The sequence below is a fragment of the Microtus oregoni genome, unplaced genomic scaffold, assembly GCF_018167655.1.
Source record: "Microtus oregoni isolate MIOR12 unplaced genomic scaffold, Mior012 000015F_ref0000493, whole genome shotgun sequence".
In the NCBI taxonomy this organism is placed as follows: Eukaryota; Metazoa; Chordata; class Mammalia; order Rodentia; family Cricetidae; genus Microtus; species Microtus oregoni.
Window position 1 is genome coordinate 31,139,212 of NW_024543074.1, and position 20,906 is coordinate 31,160,117.

At 47.0% G+C, this 20,906-nt stretch overlaps 1 protein-coding gene across 1 annotated transcript in view; it reads right to left on the reverse strand.

The window, feature by feature from the left end:
* Window positions 1-1,825: 1,825 nt before the first annotated feature.
* The window catches only part of Myh13 (myosin heavy chain 13), a 48,807-nt gene continuing 29,726 nt past the window's right edge, over window positions 1,826-20,906 (reverse strand). The window contains exons 22-38 of the mRNA XM_041664427.1: window positions 20,370-20,546; window positions 19,250-19,395; window positions 19,041-19,131; window positions 17,906-18,295; window positions 15,517-15,643; window positions 15,312-15,430; window positions 13,130-13,326; window positions 12,127-12,310; window positions 10,877-11,042; window positions 9,760-9,884; window positions 8,620-8,928; window positions 8,335-8,538; window positions 6,417-6,542; window positions 5,962-6,132; window positions 3,867-3,971; window positions 3,674-3,769; window positions 1,826-1,978 (exon numbers count right to left, since the gene is read on the reverse strand). Of these exons, the coding sequence (XP_041520361.1) occupies window positions 1,826-1,978; window positions 3,674-3,769; window positions 3,867-3,971; window positions 5,962-6,132; window positions 6,417-6,542; window positions 8,335-8,538; window positions 8,620-8,928; window positions 9,760-9,884; window positions 10,877-11,042; window positions 12,127-12,310; window positions 13,130-13,326; window positions 15,312-15,430; window positions 15,517-15,643; window positions 17,906-18,295; window positions 19,041-19,131; window positions 19,250-19,395; window positions 20,370-20,546 (2,886 nt within the window). The remainder of the gene's footprint in view (window positions 1,979-3,673; window positions 3,770-3,866; window positions 3,972-5,961; window positions 6,133-6,416; window positions 6,543-8,334; window positions 8,539-8,619; window positions 8,929-9,759; window positions 9,885-10,876; window positions 11,043-12,126; window positions 12,311-13,129; window positions 13,327-15,311; window positions 15,431-15,516; window positions 15,644-17,905; window positions 18,296-19,040; window positions 19,132-19,249; window positions 19,396-20,369; window positions 20,547-20,906) is intronic.

Consider the following 20,906-nt stretch of genomic DNA (forward strand, 5'->3'; position numbering starts at 1 on the left):
TGGGAACGCAGCCCCGCTGCCCCTATTACTACACACTTGTGAGGGGCTTGAACACAACACCTCACACATATGCCAGCTTGAGTTGCTGTGCACATTGCCACGCCTCCAGAAATTATCCACCATGTACACCGAAGCTTACTTTCTTTTGGTCAATATTTTCTCACTTTCCCCTATTTCTAACCCTTTCCAGTCTCCACTATGCCTCTCTGAGTAATTAATTCCACACACATATGACATCCCTCCAGTGTAGTCTTTCTGTATCTGACTTATTTAGCACAGTGTCCTGGGAATTCACCCACATTGCCACAACACGGCAGGAATTCCTTTCGCCTAAAGGCTGAAGAATCGTCTGTTGCATATTGAGACATCATTTTTCTATGAGTTTGTGTGGTGTGTGTGTTCATGTGGAGAGCAGATCTTGACATCCTCTTCTACGGTTCTCCTTATTTTTGAGACAGGGCCTTTCATTGAACATGGAGGACAGCGGTTGGCTAGAGAAGAGACTAGCTGGCTAACAAGCCCCAGGGATCCTCCTATTTCTGCCTTCTCAGCACTGGGGGTGCAGGTGTACACTACCTCTCCTGGGCTTCTGTATGAGTGCTGAATTTGAACTCAGTCCACATGCTTTATAGCAAGCACTTCACCTACTAAGCCATTTCCCCAGCCCTAGCCACCACTGTTTTGGATAGTATGCATCCGAAATGTATTCACCCAGTACAGACATTTAGGGTGTTTTCCATGTCTTGGCTTTTGTGACTAATTCTGTAGCAGACAGCTAAGCAACAGCATTGTCAAGATCCCAATCCTGTTTCCTTTGAAAGTACACGCAGAAGATTACAGGTCACACCACTGCATTGCCTTTTTGGCGGAGGCACCTTCACACTGTTTTCCATGATGGCAAGCCCACTCACTTTCTCAGCAACAGTGCACAAGGGTTCCAGTCTCTCTCTGTCATCTTGCTGGCCTTCATCTTTCTGGAGAGAGCTATTTTTAACAAGTGTCAGGTGTGGGCGGATACAGGGTCTGTGCTTTCAGTTTACCTGGGTTGTGTGCGGTGCTGAAGATAGAAACTAGAGCCCTGCCTATGTCAGGCAAATGCTACCCCTGAGCTACACACCCCAGTCAGGTCTTTACTTGAAAATGTTTATGGAAGCTGGAAGTTTACCTGGAAACTGCCTGGGTTTCCACCTTTTCCACGTGAGGCACGGAACAAACATTTTCCCATTTCTGATTTTCTTGCCATTTACAGCAAAGTAGGTAAGAATCTAAAACTCAACCCCACAATAACAAACACAGCAGAGTCTGGGTTCTGAGGATTCCGGACAGTTTATTTTTCCCACATTCTCTCTTTCCACTTTCCCGGAGGTGGCCCATGGCAACGAGCCTCAGAAGAGCCTCATTCTTCCATCTTCTGTGGGAGAAAAGAAATTGTACACAGGAAATGAGTCATGCTCCATGGGAGGCACAACATCCCCTTCAAGGGGAAGAGATGCAAAGTTGGGAATTTCAGAAAATGGCAGGAAGGATTGACCTTGTCTCACTTTGTGTTGAGAAAGAAACCAGTTAAACTACTAGGGATCAGGACACGTCACCTCAGAAGCAGGGGTTCACTAGACTGCATCTCTCCCATTAGGGAGAGAAGAAGATGACATGTTTTTACCCTGCGCTTCTTGCAAGAGCCTGGTACATAGGAGTCTATGCTAAAAGAGCATTTGTGGGTGTATGGCCAGTGGCAAGGATGAGGACACCAAAAGACATCTCCAGGCTTTTTTTGTTTTTTCTTTTGGTCCTTCGGTATGAATAACCTTTTGGAAAAACACCATCCTCAGGTGTCTGCTCTTACCTGGCCTCCCACATCACGGCTCTTGGCCCTTAGCTTGTTGACTTGCGACTCTGCAATGTCTGCCCTCTCCTCAGCCTCCTCCAGCTCATGCTGGACCCTCCGGCACCTGGACAGCTGTGTGTTGGCTTGCTCCTCCTGCATGGGAAGAAGACAGAGGTTATACAGTTGTGGAACCTCTCTGGGGCTTTGTGGAGTTTGGGGGAACCAGGAAAATGTGAGCCTTGCATTCACAGAGAGCAGCGAGGGGAGATGAGTTGAGCTCTCCAGAGAATGGTGTCCTGCTCATGATGTGGTGTGCTAACTGGGGGCTCCTTGTGAGCTCAGATGTGGTGTGCTAACTGGGGACTCCTTGTGAGCTCATGATGTGGTGTGCTAACTGGGGACTCCTTGTGAACTCATGATGTGGTGTGCTAACTAGGGGCTCCTTGTGAGCTGAATTCATGATGTGGTGTGCTAGCTAGGGGCTCCTTGTGAGCTGAACTCATGATGTGGTGTGCTAACTAGGGGCTCCTTGTGAGCTGAACTCATGATGTGGTGTGCTAGTTAGGGGTTCCTTGTGAGCTGGGCTCATGATGTGATGTGTTAACTAGGGGCTCCTTGCAAGCTCTTCCTCTTCTCCAAAGGGCCATCACGTACCCTGAACTCCCTCTCTACAACAGCTCTCCCAAACAACTCTTACACAACCCGGAGATGACCCAGGTCATGACATCTGAAGGTATCAGATCAATGGTCCAAATCCCTTTTGTTTGATGCTTTTGATAATTACCGTGTAGCTAGGACAGACTATTATATCCCCCAACTCTTAACTCGTTCCAGTATATTTCTTCAAGACTTCTTTCCTCCTGAGCAGGGAAGAAAGAGGGCAAAGGGAGATGCCATATAGCAATCATTTCTTCCTTCAGACATTGGCCTTGGGAGATGCTCTGCAGGCATCCCAAGCCAAGCAAGTGCAGTGAAGGAACTGTTCTAGAGGGCCCTTTACTTCTGAGAGTGAATCACATATTAGCTATAAAATCTGCGAAATCCTTGAAGGCAACACATTTAACCTTATTAGACTGAAATTTTTCTTTTCATTTCGTTTTTAAAGACAGGGTTTCTCTGTGTAGTGCAGGTTAGTCTCAGACTTACAATCTACCTGCTCCATTTCTGGGGTACTGGAGATCACAGGCCAGTGTCAATATCCGGCATAATTTATTTTCTACAAAACAAAGGCTACCTCCCATCTTGGTCCCAACATTTTGCTATTTGTAGCCCTTGGACCCAAAGCCACTGGAAGATATCCTTCAAAGCACTGGTTTTGGCTCATCTACTGTCTTTCCTGTTGATCTGACCTATTTGATCTGGAGGCAATGAAACAGGGATGGAAAGGAGTATGGGCATGTTGCTATAGAAGTCTGGAGGTGGGGGACCAGGAGAGTAGAGTGTGGTGGGATGACAAGCATCAGGATGAGGTGTTTCAGGGCAGGAGGGCAGAAGGCGGTGCTGGTAGTGGTCTGGTCTGGTTAGGGAGAGCTGGGATGACACAAGGTCATCAGAGTGAACTAAGATGCTCTGGGGTAGATGAAATGAACCAGGGAGAGATGTAGGTTAGGGATGGAGGTGGCTGGGAGGAGCTGGGAAGCTATGAGGGTACAGGAAGTTAGGAGGGGGAGAAGATCCAACGAACACAGACCAAATGAGCATTAAGGGAGATGTTTCTGTGTGTGACCTGTAGATGCAAAGTCAGGCCTGGGGCTCTCTGAATGATTCCAATCAGGCATTGGTTCCCACTCGGGCTTCATGAGGACACCACGGTGGGTGACACGATGCACAGGAGCCTCCAGTACTCACAGCCTCCTCTGCCTGCCTCTTGTAGGACTTCACTTTGGCCTGCAGCTTGTCCACCAAGTCCTGAAGCCGGAGGATGTTCTTGCGGTCCTCCTCAGCCTGCAAAAAAGAACATCCGTAACAGACCTCCAGTCCCCGACTCCTTTTGTTGGGGTCTGCCCCACATAGCGGCACTCGAGGGCTTGCAGCTTGCTACCTGGTAAGTCATCTCTTTGACTTTGCGTTCATATTTGTGGGCCCCCTTCAGAGCTTCAGCCCCTCTCTTCTGCTCGGCATCCAGCTCATTTTCCAACTCCCGCACCTGTGTGAGGCGAAGAGCATCAGAAGCGAGGTCAAGGCTACTAGCTTTCTCTAGCAGACTCACATGCTAGTCATCCTAAAGTGACCTTAAGACCTTGCTGTGTTATACAGAGACATCTCCTCCCAGGCCCAGTCCCTGTAGTGGCTTTGTACAGATTATAGCAATATGCATTCCCCGGGTAGAGGCAGGCACTGGTGCATAGTGCTTGGCTCCTGGCTCAGGCTTGGCAAAGAGGTCCGTTCCTCTGGCGCTGTGTACTTTGGCAAGGACACCACAGATTGGGAGTCTGCCCTGCTTATCATCACTGATAAAACCTGCTGGACTCTTAATGGATGTCTTGATTCCAACTAGGCAAGGCATTAATCATGGGCAGACCAAGCTACATCCAAGCCCAAGGCCGTTTGATAGATCTAAAGCAAGTGAGTTGCTACCACTGGGCATGGCTGCCAATGGAGACGCCCAACCCACCTCAAAGGTGGGTGGGATGAGACAAAGTATGGAAAAGAGAGTAAAGAATCACCTCAATGCCATACTTTTCTTTTGCCTTTTCTGAAGTCTTGAGGGAAGAAGAAAGCCCCTGAGGTGGCAGATTGTCAACTGTGGTGCCAGTATCCCAATGCCACAACTCTGAGAGATGCAGCTGGGTGTTGGGGTGTCAACCAACCACATGCCCCTCTCCCTGGGGACTCCAACAGCATCAGAAAGAGAGGTCAGCTCATGCTAGGAGACTCATTACATCAACTTTGAAAGCTCCTGGGGGAGAGAGTGCAAATGGAGTTCCACCGTCTTTCATCGGGTCTCACAACAAATCTCCCCACCCCACGCTCGCTCTCCAGGCCTCTGGAAGCTTTCTCGGATGTGTGAAGCTGGACAGCTGGGATCAGAGGACAGTCAAAGTGGCCGACTGACTGTGCAAGGGGGAGGTGACCGTAGGTTCCTGACTGAGCTAAGAAAAACCACAAGGTATCATGGGACTTGATCCTTTCCTTCTGGAAGGGGTCTATGAGAAGCATGGGGCCATGCTCCTTTTCATTGGAATGGAAGGGAAGAATTTTTTTTATGGGAAGTAAAAAAATAACAAAAAGAAACCAACAACAAAAATTTGCATATTTAAAAGGAACCGTGTGCCTAGCGACCACATGGTTCTGGGGATGCTCAAATAAAGAACAATTGTACTGGAGACTTCCTATTGGGAAAATTCTCTCCTCTTCCTTCCTCCTCCTCATTCCTGCCCACTCTTCCATTTTCTCTCTTTCTGGGACAAAAGAGATATTCTAATAGCCTCCTCCATGCAGCCCTTCTCTGAAATGTCCATTGTGCACGCAGCCCATTTCAAAAATGACTGAAATAATCCAACATAGATTTGAAGGGGAAAATAAGGAGGCTGAGAAAGCAGCATAGATCAGCAAAGGAAATGAACGACTGTGAAATAGGCTCCAAAAGCAAGTCCAGGACTTCTGGCGCCGGAGAGATAGTGTCTCTGGTGCATGAACTTGGAGGAAGAAGTGTCAATCAAGCTCCTTTGGGGATGGGGCGGGATATACCCTAAAACTGCTACTGCATATAGATATTAGGAAAGCTGGAAAGAGAATAACCTGAGAGTAGGAGCAGAAGGACGGAAGGAGTGTATCAAAACCATAGAAACCATGTCCAAGCGTGGAATTTCTTGACCATAGAGCACTTCTCCCTATATGTGTGTATAATTGTGAATCTACAGGGGTAGCAGGAAGTGAACATTAAAAGATGTCATCTTTGCCAAATGTGTTGGTGCACACTGTTAAACCCAGCACTTGGGAGACAGAGGCAGACAGATCTCTGTGAGTTAGAGGCCAGCCTGGTCTGCATAGTGAATTCTACACAGCGAGAACCTGCCAGGGAGTAGCGGCAGCACTTTTCCACCACCTAAATCTAAATTTCTGGTTCATGGGTTCTGCCCAAGATGGCTGAAACAAGGCTACTTGGAATGCCAGTGCCTTCTCAAATTACCCACCCTGGCCTCCAGTTTCTGGATCTGCTTCTTGCCGCCCTTCAGTGCCAGCTGCTCAGCCTCGTCTAGACGGTGCTGCAGGTCCTTCACTGTCTGCTCCAGGTTCTTCTTCATCCGCTCCAGGTGGGCGCTGGTGTCCTGCTCCTTCTTCAGCTCCTCCGCCATCATGGCAGCCTGGGTCAGTGCACAGAACATATCTGTAGGCCACCCATTCAGTACTACTCAGAGTACACAGACAATGCTGTCATCTTGTGCCTCATGCTGAGCCTCCCCTCCCAGTCATCATGTCCCATTTTGCCTCTCCAATGACCCTCTTTCCTCTCTTTCCTGGCATCTCTCCAGGAAGCAGCCACAGACTGGCTGTGCTCAGAAGAGATGATACCTCCTTGCCATGCCCTCAGATATGAAATCCCCCTTTCTCAGCTCTCACTACCAGCTTGGCAGAGGATGATGCTCACATCAGTGATGGCCTTCTTGGCTTTCTCTTCTGCATTTCTGGACTCCTGGATGGAGTTCTCCACCTCTGCCTGGCACTGAGCCAAGTCAGCCTCTAGTTTTTTCTTGGTATTTATCAGGCTCGTGTTCTGCAAGAAAAATTAGATTTTGAGGGTGACGGTTTCCTATGGGTACTTAAAACAATGGGAAGGGAGGGCAGTGGGTGGGGAGGGAAGTGAAACACAGTCATCTTCCACTTCTTATTTTCCACATGAGTGGTCCGCTGGGTACAATATCATTCCTGACTGAACAGAAAGTTCTGGGACAGAGCCAACAGCTGTACATCAGAAAATGGAGTAAATGATAAAGGGGGAATTTCAAACCTTTGAGGATGGATAGATTTTTCAGCAAAAGGCATTGAAACAAGAACATGATTGATAGACGCATTTATGTAAAATGAAAAATATTTCTACTAATTAAAATATGCCATGCATGGAATTGAAACTGGAATGGTAATGACAAACCAGAAAACATCATCTATATATGAAAACACTCCTGTCCATATATAAATAAGATATATTAACAAGAAAAAGGGGCAAGGAGAATAAGTACTTAAAACACACAAGAAATATGATGGATACCCAACTGGTGATATGTTCTAGTTCATCCTTACTAAAACTAATAGTAATTATTATTATTATAACAATAATAAACCAATGACATATGCTTCAACAATAAAGTTTGTGAAGATTGAACAGCTAGCGTCTTTTGGAATTTGTAGAGGAGTCCTCGCATGGTAATAAATGGGAATAAAAATCAGGAGAGCCTTGTTAAGTAGAAATTACATGTGTTGTATACAAATGTCTTTACTGTTTTGACCCTGAGTTTATTTTCTTCCAGATATAGTGACAATAGTAATCACAGATGAATGAAAAATTTTAGTTATGGCAATATTAATTAGTCTTTGTAATAGTAAAGAATTTTATTGGTAACAGTGTAAAATAGCCAACCATAGAGGACTGATTGCAGTCATAATATTCAACTTTTGTTGCTGCCTTTTTTTTTTCTTTTTCTTTTCTTTTTTTTTGCTATTGAAATCCATAGCATTGAAACCTATTTAAAGAGTTAGAAATACATTTTGGACATATTGTTAAATGGAAGTTAGAAGCTGCAAAATATTGGTCAAATACAAAAGTGTGGTATTTATGTAATTCACAAAGACCCAAGAATGAAAGAACATAACACGTTAACTATTTAATTGATTTATTTTCTATGTGTTTGCTTAGGATTTATATGTTTTAGAGCAAGTATCTTTAAAAATGTTGTAAAATTATATCCAAAGATTTTAGCCTAAATTATGGACTGAACATTTATTTTCATTTGAAATTCTGAAATTCAGATAAGATTCAAAATCCAAAATATTGAGTAGCAACAGGATAGCATAAATGCAAAATTCTACATCCAACTTCACGCCATGGGCCACAGTCAAATCATCTTCAGGGCGTGATTATAAAGAAACGAGTTTCAGGTTTAGGCTTGTATTCAACCCCAGTATCTTTCATTATGTATATGCAAATATTCACACATGCAAATCTTCCCAAACCAGAAACACTCTGGCTCCAAGTAAATTCCTGTCATGTGTATATTGGATAAAGGTTTTTAAACCTGTATTTCCTCTGTGAATTCTCCCTACTCCCTTGCTCCAATACTACTGCACACAGCCTGCAAGATCTTTCATCTTTATTTCTGATCAAACAGATCTCAGAGCTCAAGAAATCAAGGTTTTTCTGACTTGGTCTTGACCGCTAGTCTGGGAGAAATGGGAAAACTCCTTGCTGAGGCACCTGGGGTGCTATATGCCCCAGGTGGGTGGAGGAGGAAGCACCTGGCAGAGCCACTGCCCTACTGCCCAGGGTAGACCCGATTGAGGAGACAACATACCTGGGAGTGCAACAGTTGGACACGGTCGCTGGAGTCCAGGAGCTCCTGCTCTGACAGCCGGCGGGTCCGCTCTGTCTGCTCCAGGGCCACCTTCATCTCCTCTAGCTCCTCCTGCAGAAGGCCATTCCTGCGCTCCACGGTGGCCAGCTGTTCCTTGAGGTCCTCATTGCTTCTCAGAGCGTCGTCCAGGTGCAGCTGGGAATCCTTCAAGGGAAACCAGGAGTGAGAGCAGAGCTTCAGGGTGGGCTCCGGGCTCACAGGTCTACCAAACCAGCCGGAGCTCACCTTAAGCTGGCCCTGGACCGTGCGCAAGTGTTTTTGGGTTTCTGCCACCTGACGGTTGGCATGGCTCAGCTGAATCTCCATCTCATTGAGATCGCCCTCCATCTTCTTCTTCAACCTCAGGGAGTCATTGCGGCTGCGGATTTCCGCATCTAACACACTCTGCATGGCCTCCACAGCACGCTGGCTGTTTCTTTTTATTTGTTCAATTTCCTCATCCTTTTCCGTGACCTTGCGGTCAAGCTCAGATTTTACCTGGCTTAATTCTAGCTGGACACGCAAGATCTTGCTCTCCTCGTGTTCGAGGGAACCCTAAGGAGCAATGAGAACTTCATGAGAAGCACTGCATCCTCTCTCTCTCTCTCTCTCTTTCTTTTCCTTTTTGTAATAGTATCCCAGGCTAGCCTGCTAGCCTGCTAGCCTGGAATTTACTATGTAACTTTGGCTGTTCTTAAACTCATGGTCTTCCTGGATGCTGGGATTACAGGTGTGGGCCATTACACCTAGTGGCACCCCCTAAATGAGCATTTTCCTTCAAATTATGATAAATATGGCACAGTGATGCTCCCTTTATACACATGGGGGCAATGCTCTGAGGCTTGAACATTTGATGGGCTCCTGAACAGCCCTAAGAGTAATGGAAGTCAGATTCAAACTTCGTATCTGCGATTAACCATCTCATACCTTGAAATGGGAGTGCATCTCTTGAGCTGGTAAATATTCTCTAAACGGTGTGCTTAATAGTGACTAATATCAGGTACATAATTGTGACTATAATAAAACTGATTATGACACCGGGAGACTCTGGGTCTCTTTGCAGGATTCCTGATAGCCAAAGATGCTGTAAGCCTCTGTATGAAACAGGCACCAAGGGATCTTGAGGGGGCTCAGGGGATGCTTGGTGATGGGCAGTTTCCTTCTTGAGAGGAAGCTTATTGAGGACATAAAGAACACATTTATTTATTCTCAAAAGGGGACATAGGATAAATAACACCAGGGGATAAAGTGGCTCAGCCCGGGCTTTTCAGATCTAGGGCTGGCTGATTGTTCTTCCCGGTGGGGAATTCCATGTTCCAGGCCCCATGTGGGTGAGCGAGCACTGTTTCTTTCCGTTTCCTATCTGATTCCAGACAAGACACTTGCCTCCACCTCTTCTAAGGCAGCCTGGAGCTCGGACTTCTCCTGTTCCACTTGCTTCTTCGTCTTTTCCACTTCCTGGAGGTTCTTGCCCATTTCTGCAATCTGCTCAGTTAAGTCAGAAATCTCTTCTGCAAGAGACAGTCTTGGTTTAGGCTTCCAGTGGGCTCCAGCTCCCAGCCTAGGTGTTTGCCAGGCAAGTGAGGGGACGGCAGTTCATTCGGGGCTTTTACATAGAGACTATGGGACGCTGTTCTGGTGGGTGATAGGCTAGACACAGGAGTGTTGCCTCACCTCAATCCTGTAGAGAATAAATGCTGTGGAACAATCTTTGTACACTGTAAATATGTCTGACTCTCATTGGTTAATAGAGAGTTGACTGGCCTGTACCTGGGAAGGAAGAGATTGGGCAGGAAAGCCAGACTAGCAGGGCGCTAGGAAAGAGAAGGGGATAGTCTGAGGAGTTGGGAGAGATGTAAAGAGAAGCATGAACGATCTGTGATGAAACAGAGATAATTCCTTGTGACAGAATGTAGATGACTATAAATGGGTTAATTTGAGCTATAAGAGTTAACTAGTAACAAGCCTGAGCTATTGACCAAACATCTATAATTAATATTAAGTCTCCATGTTGGTTATTTGGGAGTTGGGCTGACAGGACAGAAAAGTCTACCTACAAATGAGGGACAACAAGAAGATTCTCTTTGACCCTACATATACAGAACCACCATGGAGGACCAGAAACCTTAGACTCTCAGTCTTCCAGAATACAGTCAAACTTAGGGAAACATGGATGATGTCTAGTTATAGCAAGTTTGAAGTCATCAAGAGTTTTAGCCACAGGCACAAGGACGTGAGGCCACATGAAGGCTAGAATCCTAAGTCTCTTGTTTTCTAATAGCGATGTACTTAGCAACTCACTGGGTAGCTGCAGTCCTCAAGCTGATTATCAGCTGCGCTTACTCCTTTCACAAAGAGGGTTTGAGCCTTGGGGAACACTAGTAACTAGGAGGTTTGATGGATGGGGTGTTGTAGGATCATAGGGAGGAGGAAGCTGTGGCTGAACGGGACTGGAGTTGGCAGAAGGGCAGCCTGACCCTGCTGTGCTCTGGAGGGAGCTCACCTTGCAGATTTTTATTTTCTCGCTTCAGCGTCTCTAACTGGTCCACCACCTCCTCGTAGGCGTTCCTCATCTTGAAGATTTCAGTACTGAGAGACCTGGACTCTTTCTGGGCAGCTTCCAACTCAGCTTGACTTTCATCCAGTTTTTGCTTCCACTCCGCAAGGACCTATGATGAGGGAGTGGGAAACATGAGAAACAGGGGGATGAGAGAGAGAGAGAGAGAGAGAGAGAGAGAGAGAGAGAGCATTCAAACAAAGACTGTGAACAATGCCAAGGCTTCATTCATTTTTCCATCCTTGGAGACCAAAGGAAGAAGGTGGGCTCTACTCTAGACCAGAGACTCCAAAGTCTGATGTCTCTACACCATGCCCTGCTGAGTTCTTAAAATACAGGATAAGTATCACTGAATTGACAGGTAATTTTACAGATCTCAGAATATTTCCCCCAGAATTTGGAGTATTTGTATAGACATGAGATACCTTGAAGATGAGACCCAAGCTTCATGCAAGTATGTTTCATATGCTACGTTGTGGAGGTAAGGAATTTTGTACAGCACTTTCAGCATACTTGTGTGTTTGGGGTGTATATGAGTATATGAATGCCTGTGTGTGTACATGACATTTGTGAATGTACGATATGTGTGTGAGTATTTGTGTGTGAACGTAGGTGTACGCATGTCACGATGTGCTTGTGAAGGTCGGAAGACAACCTCAGATATTGGTCTTTTCCTTCCACTTTGAGGGAGACACTGAGTATGCCAGACTAGCTGGCCTGTGGGCTCCTGGGGATTGTCCTGTCTCTGTCTCTCATCTTCCAGTAGGAGTGCTGGGATCACAGATGTGCATGGTTTGTATTCAGCTTGCATGTGGGTTCCGGGGACTTGAACTCAGATTCTCATGCTTGGGTGGCAAGTATATTTACCCACTGAGCCATTTCCCCAGCACATCATATTCATGTTTTAACTTCCACCTGTCACATGAAGTCAGACATGGAATTTTCTTCCCTTCGTAGCATCATGGTGCTCAAAACTTTCAGACTCGGATGTGGAGGATTAAAGATATTCAGTCTACATGACATGCTCATCAGAATTTGAATTAGCTTTGACTAAAAGTAAATTTCCCTTGAAGGAGCTATTAGAGAAGTAAAGAAAGTTCCCAAAGAATTTTCAAGTAGAAATCAAGGCTCATGAAATGCATGTGTGAAAGACTACCACTGAGACCACCATGCCCTTGAAGCAGCTGGGGAAAGACCTTGTCGAAGTTCCTCTGCTTCTTGTCCAGGGTGGCACAGGCTGTGTTGGCTCGCTCCAGGTCCAGCATCAGGTCATCCACTTCTCCCTGAAGCCTCTGCTTGGTTTTCTCCAAGGAAGCGCACTTGGAGTTGGCAGCCTCGGTGTTCTCCTCTGCCTCCTGGAGCCTCTGGGCCAGCTTTTTCCTAGGAGAATCAGATGTTACTTTGTTTCTGCAGAATGGGATATTTTAGCAAGTAACTATCACGTTGAAGGAGAATGGACAGTCTGAAGGAGGCTGACTGAGACCTGACATGTGAGTGGGGAGCCATGGACCACAGAACTAACCATGGTGCCATCCGACTAGGACAGAAGTGCAAAACTCCCATCACCTAGCAACACAGCAGCCCTTCTAACCTTGCAGTACCACATATTCTTTTTGTGGGATGCTGGAATAGGCAAAGCTACTGTGCTGTTGGTCATCGGAAAGCATGGTACAGGCAGCATTGTGTAGGTGCTTACTCCATAGTGACAGTGAGCGGCTGTGTCACAGGGGTACGTGTTTGCTATGCTACACTTCTTGTTTCACTTTTGAAAGAGAAGTTTACATTGAAGTGCCACCCTTTGTCAGGCCGGCAGCAGTTCACACATGTCAGGAATAGTGAGTCTCTTGACTTGAGCAAGAGGCTTTATGGAGTATTTGGCTTTCACACCAATTTGGTTTGCGGGCTCAATCTAGAAGATTCTCATGATGATAAAGTCCCGAATGACACATTTCACAGAACACATCCTCATTGTTGAGCTGTGTGTCTATGTCACCAGAATAATCCCGAAATGCTTGGTGGCACAACTAGCCTATAAGGAGTTGCCAATTGAGCAGGAAGGAAAGACAGTCCCTAGAAGAGGGGGACACTCTGAAAGCTTAAGAAACTGCAAAGGAGAGAAAGAGCCTCTCCAGCTGGGGGACTGTTCTCCTTCTGAGACTTTTCTAGGACCTTCTCTCCCATGGGGAACTTGGGCTATACTTGGCCTCCTCCAGTTCCTCCGTGCGCTGAATGGCGTCCGTCTCATATTTGGTCCTCCACTGGGCCACCTCGCTGTTGGCCTTGGACAGCGCCCTCTGCAGCTCAGCTTTGCCTTCCTGCTCTTCCTCATACTGTTCCCGCAGCAGGTCACAGTCATGGCGGGAGGACTGCAGAGCGTGGGCCAGCGCGTTCTTGGCCTGGGGATTACAGCGGTAATCAATTACAAAACCACATGGCCTTCTTCCCAGTGAAAGTGTGTTCGTTTAAATAGCTGTTCCAAATTTGAAGCATTTCTATGTTGGCTCACAACTTTTGTATTATTAGCATACCTAATGTTTGATTGTTAAAAATCTCTCCATAATTATATTTACTTCTTAAAGAAAGCATTACACCATAAAAGAGAAAGTCAATAATGTTTAGCCAGCCGTGCATGGTAGCACATATCTATAATCCTGGTACTTAGGAAGCTGAGGCAGGAAGATAGGGAATTCAAGGGCTGTCTGAGGTACATGGTGAGTTCTAGGACATCCTGAGCTAAATAGTAAAATCCTCTCTCAACCCTCTCCCAATCGCCAAAACAACCATTAGAAATATATACAATGGACATAAAGCAACAGCATCAACATGTATCTAGACAGTTGCATGCTGCGGGTCTGTGCTTAGGGCTTGCCCTCCCTCTGTTTTTTAATAAATTAATAGCAGCCGCTAAAGGGTTATTTCTCACATTGAGACCGTTCCATGGCTGTAATGGCGAGAATTAAAACAACTGAAAAGAAAACCACCTCCTTACTACGTCCCACAGTATGATGGGATGCTGTGACCACGAAACAGCGACAGCCATCATCTGGTGTCTCCAGAGACCAGTGTCCCCACACTGGGAACCACCGGTGTGAATTGATGTCCAGAGCCTCCTCCCCTCCCTCATGACCTTCCGAACATGACAAATGTTTACCACTTAGCTTTAACAGTTGCAACAAATCTTTGGGTGCCACCAACAAAGGAAAAAAGTTCTATTGGCAATGATTTCTGCATTTTCATCATTTATAGAAAAGACAAGAGAAGGCAGAACTTTGCTTGAGGAAGGAGTCTCACAGCAGCAGTGAGGGACAAGATGAGGTGGCCTCTGGCCTCCAGTGACCTGCACTGCTTGTTTAGTCTCTGGTTCTCGCCCCTCCTCCCTCGCTCCCTAGTCCACCAAAAGCCTTCCCTCAGAAAAGAAAGATGAGAGATAAATACAGTACTGTTCTTTGCCAAAAATGAAAGACAGAGAATTTCTAAAGATTGCCTTGTAAATCTCTCCCAGATCACGGCACTCGCAACCAGATCAAAGTAAATTCCTTTCATGTGGGTTTTTCAAATGGCCAGACTCCTGTTTTCATGCCCAAAATGCTGGCATCAGTAGCACTTACTGTGTGCACTGTTCTGTTGAGGGTTTATTTACTGTCCACAACCACAGTGGGGGAAAAATCACTGAGAGCAGTTTATCCATCAGAGCGTAGACTGGATTATATGTATTATAGACCATATCTAGATACTGAAGTTGGCATTAGGATGATGCTTCTGTTAAAGCACCCAAAGGTTCTCCCTAGGCCATGTAGTCCTTTGGGAGAAAAAGTACTTAAGAACAGATGTTTTAAGCATTTTGGGTGAATTTCTGCACGAGATGGTCTAACTAGTGTGGTAGTGGGAAGGGGCTCTCCTCACTGGAGGGGAAGTTCATCAGGCCACCCTATGGGAGACGGTGGTGTAAAAGAGACAGGGTTTTCTGGTCCTGAGGGAAGAGAGCTAATGCCAAGGTCCTCTATCATTCAGGGACATGTTATTATGACACTCCATGGCAGAGGGAAGACTCATCCTTGATACTGTACTGCCTCCAGCTCGTCTTCCCTCCAGGCCACCCACCTCCCATCCCCCTCACCTGAGGGTCACAGCTCACCTCCCATCCCCCTCACCTGAGGGTCACAGCCCACCTCCCATCAGCCATACCCAAGGGTCACAGCTCACCTCCCATTAGCCACACCAAAGAGTCACAGCCCACCTCTCATCAGCCACCCCCGGGGGTCACAACCCACCTCCCATCAGCCACACCCAAGGGTTGCCACCCACATCCCGTCAGCCTTATGCGAGGGTTGCAACGCTTGGCTTCTCAGGTTCTACCCTGCAACCATTCCATCCACCTTACCTTGGTCTCTTCCTCCAGCTGTCTCTTGAGCTCCTCCAGTTGCTGGGTGAGAGCCTGCTTGCTTTTGGTTAGTTGTGAAACCAGAGACTCCTTCTCTTCTACTTGGTGGCTCAGCTCCCCTGCCGAACAGATGTGGCTCCGCGTAAGCATTGCCGGGTGCCAAGCACCATGTCCCCGCTGGGCCCTGGAGGCAAGCCATCCTCACCGTTCTGGGTCTGCAGCCTTGCCTTCTGCATGTTTAGATCATGGATTAACTGGGTCTGTTGGTCATCCTTGGCTTTGATCTCATTAAACTGGTCTTCCACAGACCGGCACATTCTTTCCATGTTACTCTGGGGAACGAAAAGGCCAGTGGGAATGTGGAAGTGGGTTTCTGGTGTCCAGCATCGGAACCAGATGCTTTGATAGTCTGGCTTCTTGTTGGGCCAAATGAAAACACAGAGCATATAAAAGTTTTAAGAATTATCCTCATTATAGACTTGCTTTATTTTTGTGTGTGATGGCTCTTTAATAAACAATAATGTGGAATGTCAGCTTGGTAGGCATGTATCTGGTGATTAGTAAACCAGTTTCTGTTACGATGCCACTCACGGGAATCCTGGGATCATGCTGGAAGAGAAACAAGTCTATTGCCAGATGCATACTGTTCCCAAGCCCCAGGTTCATGTTTCCATGCTTCTTTTAACACTACAGTGGTTTCTGGGTTATCGAGATGAGGGTGTCACTATCTCAGCATCTGGTCCACTTCTGATTACAAGTTTTGTTCAAAACCCCTGTATATGTTTCAGACTTCACTTCTCTTCCCTCCTCATAAAATATAGAATAAAGTGAGCATATGTTTTCCTTAGACTGGAAGGTGTGAGACGGAAGTGGCAGAAGCAGAACAGAGTAATACAAAGTCATTCCAGAAGCAGGATGCTATGAGGTGAAACTTGGCCCCTGGTGTGGTGGTGTCAAGGGGTGGTGAAGCTTTATAGAAGGCGTGGCCTCGTGAGAGGTAACGAGGACATTGGGGGACATCTCTGAAGGGATTAATGCTTGTTGCCTAAAGACTGGATTCCTTAGTGTGAAAACGTGTGGCTGTAAAACTGACTGGCGTCTATGATCCTCTAACAAATGCTCCTACCTCTGTGCGGTCATCTGCTGGGAGGTCCTTACTTGAGCTAAATAGATTCGGTCACATCTTCAGAACTATGGGCTAAACAGAACTCTGTTCTTTATCATGTATTGAACCTCGGGCATTTTACTACAGCAATAGGACATGAACTAAGTTAGGGACCAGAGTTTGAATCCCGCCCCCCCCCCCCCCAATCAGGCAGCTCACAACCACTTGTAAGCACAGCTCCAGGGAATCCAATGCTTCTTCTTGTCTCTGTGGGCACCTGCACACACATGCCCTCCCCCAATAAAATACATGTTAAAGAACAGAATGAAAAAAGAAATCAATACTAGGTGAAACAGACCCTGAAAATAGACAGCAAAGGGGACTGTGGTGGTAGCTCAGGGGTAGGGTTCTTGCCTAGCACGTGTAAGGTCCTGTGTTCAACTCATGCAACATACATACTTGCCCATGCACGCATGCACACACACACACACACACACACACACACACACACACACACAGAGATGGTAAGATGTTCTTTCCACAGAGTTCATTTTTCTTCCCTGACCTCACCACCAGCTCCTCTTCAGGTACACTCCCTGATCCTCTAGGGATCCTCTTGAGAGGCTCACATCCTCCCTGGGGTCAGTAGTGGTCCTTCTCCCAGCTCAGCCAGTCAAACAGTTCCAAGTACATCTTGGAGCATCCTGATATAAGGGCAGCTCTTAAATTAAGGAGGCCATGATTGCTCTAGGAGGGGAATTTTGTATGAAGTCACAAGGAGGCAGCTTAGCTGTGAAGATGGTTGGGTTTAAGTGTCAGAACCCTCATTAGCATGAGTCCCAGAGAGTATGAAGAGCCCTAGAAAGTTCCATGTAGAGAGGGGAGAAGAGTATGTTGAAACTAAATCTCCATCAGTAGAGAAGTAGGACCTCTGGGGGTGGATGGTAATTAGGTCTTCACCATCACAGAGGGGAGAAGATGGATGTGCTCACACACACCTTTAATCCCAGCATTCTGAAGTCACAGGCAGGCAGATCTCTGAGTCTGAGGCTAGCCTCATCTATATAGTGTTCCAGGCTATCCAGGGCTGCATGGTTAGACCTTATCTTAAAATTAAGTAGACAAATAAAGAGGTGAGAGCTAACTCCCTTGCTCCTTCTGACATGGGAGGGCATGGAGAGAAGGCACTGTCTTAGAAGCAGGGATGAGCCCCAGCCAGACACTGAGTCTACTGTTCGCTTGATCTCAGAGTTTGCAACTCCCAAACTGTAAGCGACACTTCTGTTTATAAAATCACCCAGCCTAAGGTATTTTGCTGTAGTGTCTTCAGGCATTTTGGACATGTGGCTTGAATGAATTTGAGGAGTTGGTAAACTCAGCAGGCAAGAAGGCGAACAGTCCAGAGCACACAGTGAGTTTGGCGCATCAAACTCCACTTGCTCACAGGGTGGGAAGACATGACTGCCGAGACCACGAGGGTTAGTCATACCTTGGACTTGGAGACTGTCTCAATGTTACTAGCGAGGTCGTCGATCTCCATCTTCAGCTCGCTCTTCTCCTTCTCCAGCTTCTGCTTGACCCGCTGCAGGTTGTCGATCTGCTCCCCAAGCTCAGCCACGGTATCCGCGTGCTTCTTCCGCAGGGTGGCTGCTGTGGCTTCATGCTGCAGGGTGGCTTCCTCCAGGTCCCTGCGGAGTTTCTGGAACTCAGTTTCTCTCTTCTTGTTCATCTCAATCTGGGCGGAAGTGGCTCCACTGGCTTCTTCCAGCCTCTCGCTGATCTCCTCCAGTTCCCTGGCTAGGTCTGAGCGCTGCTTCTCAATTTTGGCTCTGACTGTGTGCTCGGCTTCGATTTCTTCTTCCAGCTCTTCTGTGCGGGCCTGAAAGGGTCAGTGGAGTTAAAGGTGGCCAGGTAGAGACCAATCTGTTTCAGGAGCGACTAGGTGCTAAAGGAATGGGGATAGGCAGCACCAAGTAAAGGACATGTTATCATTGAGTGGTGGTGGGGGGGGGCAAAGGATCAACGGCAGCTATTGGGAGACAGCCTAAGTGTCCATCAGTAGGGGAACAATCAGTCAGTTGTGATGAGGGCTTGTCCTGGTGCCAAGCAGCAATGCAATGCTTCAGCAAGTCCGCCATGGAAAGCCCTGCAGAACCTCCTGATGTTTGAAAGAAATAAATTGCATGCTTAGGATGAAAAGATTTATGCTGAAAACATGAAGAAGTGTGAACAAAATCTCACACACACACCATATCTTTTCTCTGGGTCTTCAACATATCCATAAACACGTACCGAAAGGATCCCGAATGATCCCTATCCACCTGAAACTGGCAGTTTCTTCTCAGGAGACTGAGGGGGGCATGGACTGAGGGACAGTGGTCAGTGCACCTTGACCAGCAACAACTGGCCCTTAGATCACAGTCTGATTCTTTCCAAGGAAGTATATACTTAAACGCCACTTAGAAAAGTCTGAATATTTATTTCAGAAACTACAGAAGAAGGCCCACTGTGGTGGCCTGCTGCTGAGGCAGGGAGGAGAAAGAAAAGAACAGCTCTGCTACAACCAGAAAAGCAAAATGGGGGAGGGCAAGCCGGGCGCTTGCAGGCAAGCTCTGCACCTTCACCTGCAGCTCTTTAATCTTCTTCTGCTGCTGCAGACTGAGAACTTGTTCGTCATCGATCCGGGTCTGTAGCTGGCTCATTTCAAACTCCTTTCTGCAAGCAGATAGAACAAATGAACGAAACAGCATGAGACAAAGGCCGCTGAGGGGAGGCGCGCTTGGCTTTCTGTCTCAAATGGGGCGGGGGAGGGGACAGAACATGAAATGTCTACTTCTTCAGTTTGTCTTCTGTTTGCTGCTTGTCGTTCTCCAGATCCATGATGGACTCCTGGGACATTTTCAAGTCTCCTTCCAGCTTCCTCTTCACTCGCTCCAGGTCAGTCCGCAGTTTCTTCTCCTGCTCTAAACTGCCCTCGAGCTGGGAAGACACAGGTGGAAAGAGAGCCTGGCACATGGCTGAGGAAGCAGGCTGAACCGCGGCGGCCAACATTGTTCCACCCATGCCCTGTGACCTCCAGCCCCAGAAGGAAGCCAGCCTTCCGTCCTCCATTTCTCTGTCTCTGCTCTGTATCTTAGGGAGTGGACATCTTGAGGCCCTCCTGGTACCTCTTTTCAGATCATTCCCACTTGGCCTGTCCCAGGCCGCATCTCCCAAAGGACCAAGTGGGCACCTGTGACAGAGGCTATAGAGACCTGTCACTCCTCACCACCACCTACGACACCCATCCCTGAGGGCAGTCAGCCAGGAACTGTGTGTGTGTGTGTGTGTGTGTGTGTGTGTGTAGGATTGGGCTCAGGAAAAGAAGGGTGTAGCAGGGAACATACCTACCCTGGCCTCGTTAAAGTAAAGACCTATGGAAAGTCTAACTACAACAGGGACCAAAACCAGCTAGCATGAAACCTGGCTCTTACATCATGACCAAAAATTTTTGTTCATTTTCCTGGCCATGAATGGAAGCTTTGTTTTGTTTTGTTTTGTTTTGAGGTGTTACAGGTGGAAGTCAGGGCCCCGTGCATGCTGTACCACCAAGAGATACCCTTGCCTAGAACAAGGCTTTAAACACTGTAGAGTAGAATTGGAAGTTTGTAAACCCAAACTGTCTACAAGTGGGTGCTAATGACAGCAGCGGTTTTTGTTTCACTGAAAACGTTATGTTGAGCACTTTCCTGAGACGTCCCCTGAAGTCCAGCTCTTTGTATGTATCCCTAATTTATAAGTGGGACCTGAGGCCTCACAAGGTCATGCGACCTGCTGGTCACCTCAGCTATGTGTGTCTGGGGTCAGGGCACAGCTGGAATCTGGCCCAGGGCTCTGATTCCAGCATGCGAGCTCTCTAGACTGGTTCCTACTCAGCCCCTTCTTTACAAAGCACAGAGGTCACGCGTTCTCACGTCATCTGTCTGCTGTTCCAGCTTGACATTGATCTTGATGAGACTGTTAACTTTATCTTCTTCAGCCTGTAGGTCATCCAGCGTCTGCTGATGGGCCTCCTGGAGAGACTTCTTTTCTTTCGTCAGTTTGGAAATGGTTTCTTCAAGCGCCGTCATTTCTTCAGAGAGATTTTTCACCTAGGAGCAAATCAAGAGTCACTCATTTAATACTGACACAGTTAATCCAGCGATTCCCAGCAGCAAGAACTGTGGGGGCCTCCTGTCTCTCTAGCTTCATAGCATTCAGGGACAGTTAGCTTTTCGGTTCTTTTTTTTTAATTTATTTTTTTATCATTTTAATTTTATTTCATCCTATTTTGGGGAAAGGTCTTTGAACAGTTTTCAGGCTGGTTCCAAACTCCCAGGTTTAAGAGATCTTTTTGCTTTGGCCTCCTACGAAGTCAGGACAAGGCAAGCATCACTGTACGAGCTAGCCTGCCCGGCAGGGTTTTATGAGACAAGCCCTCATGTGGCCTAAAGTGACATCAAACTTAATAT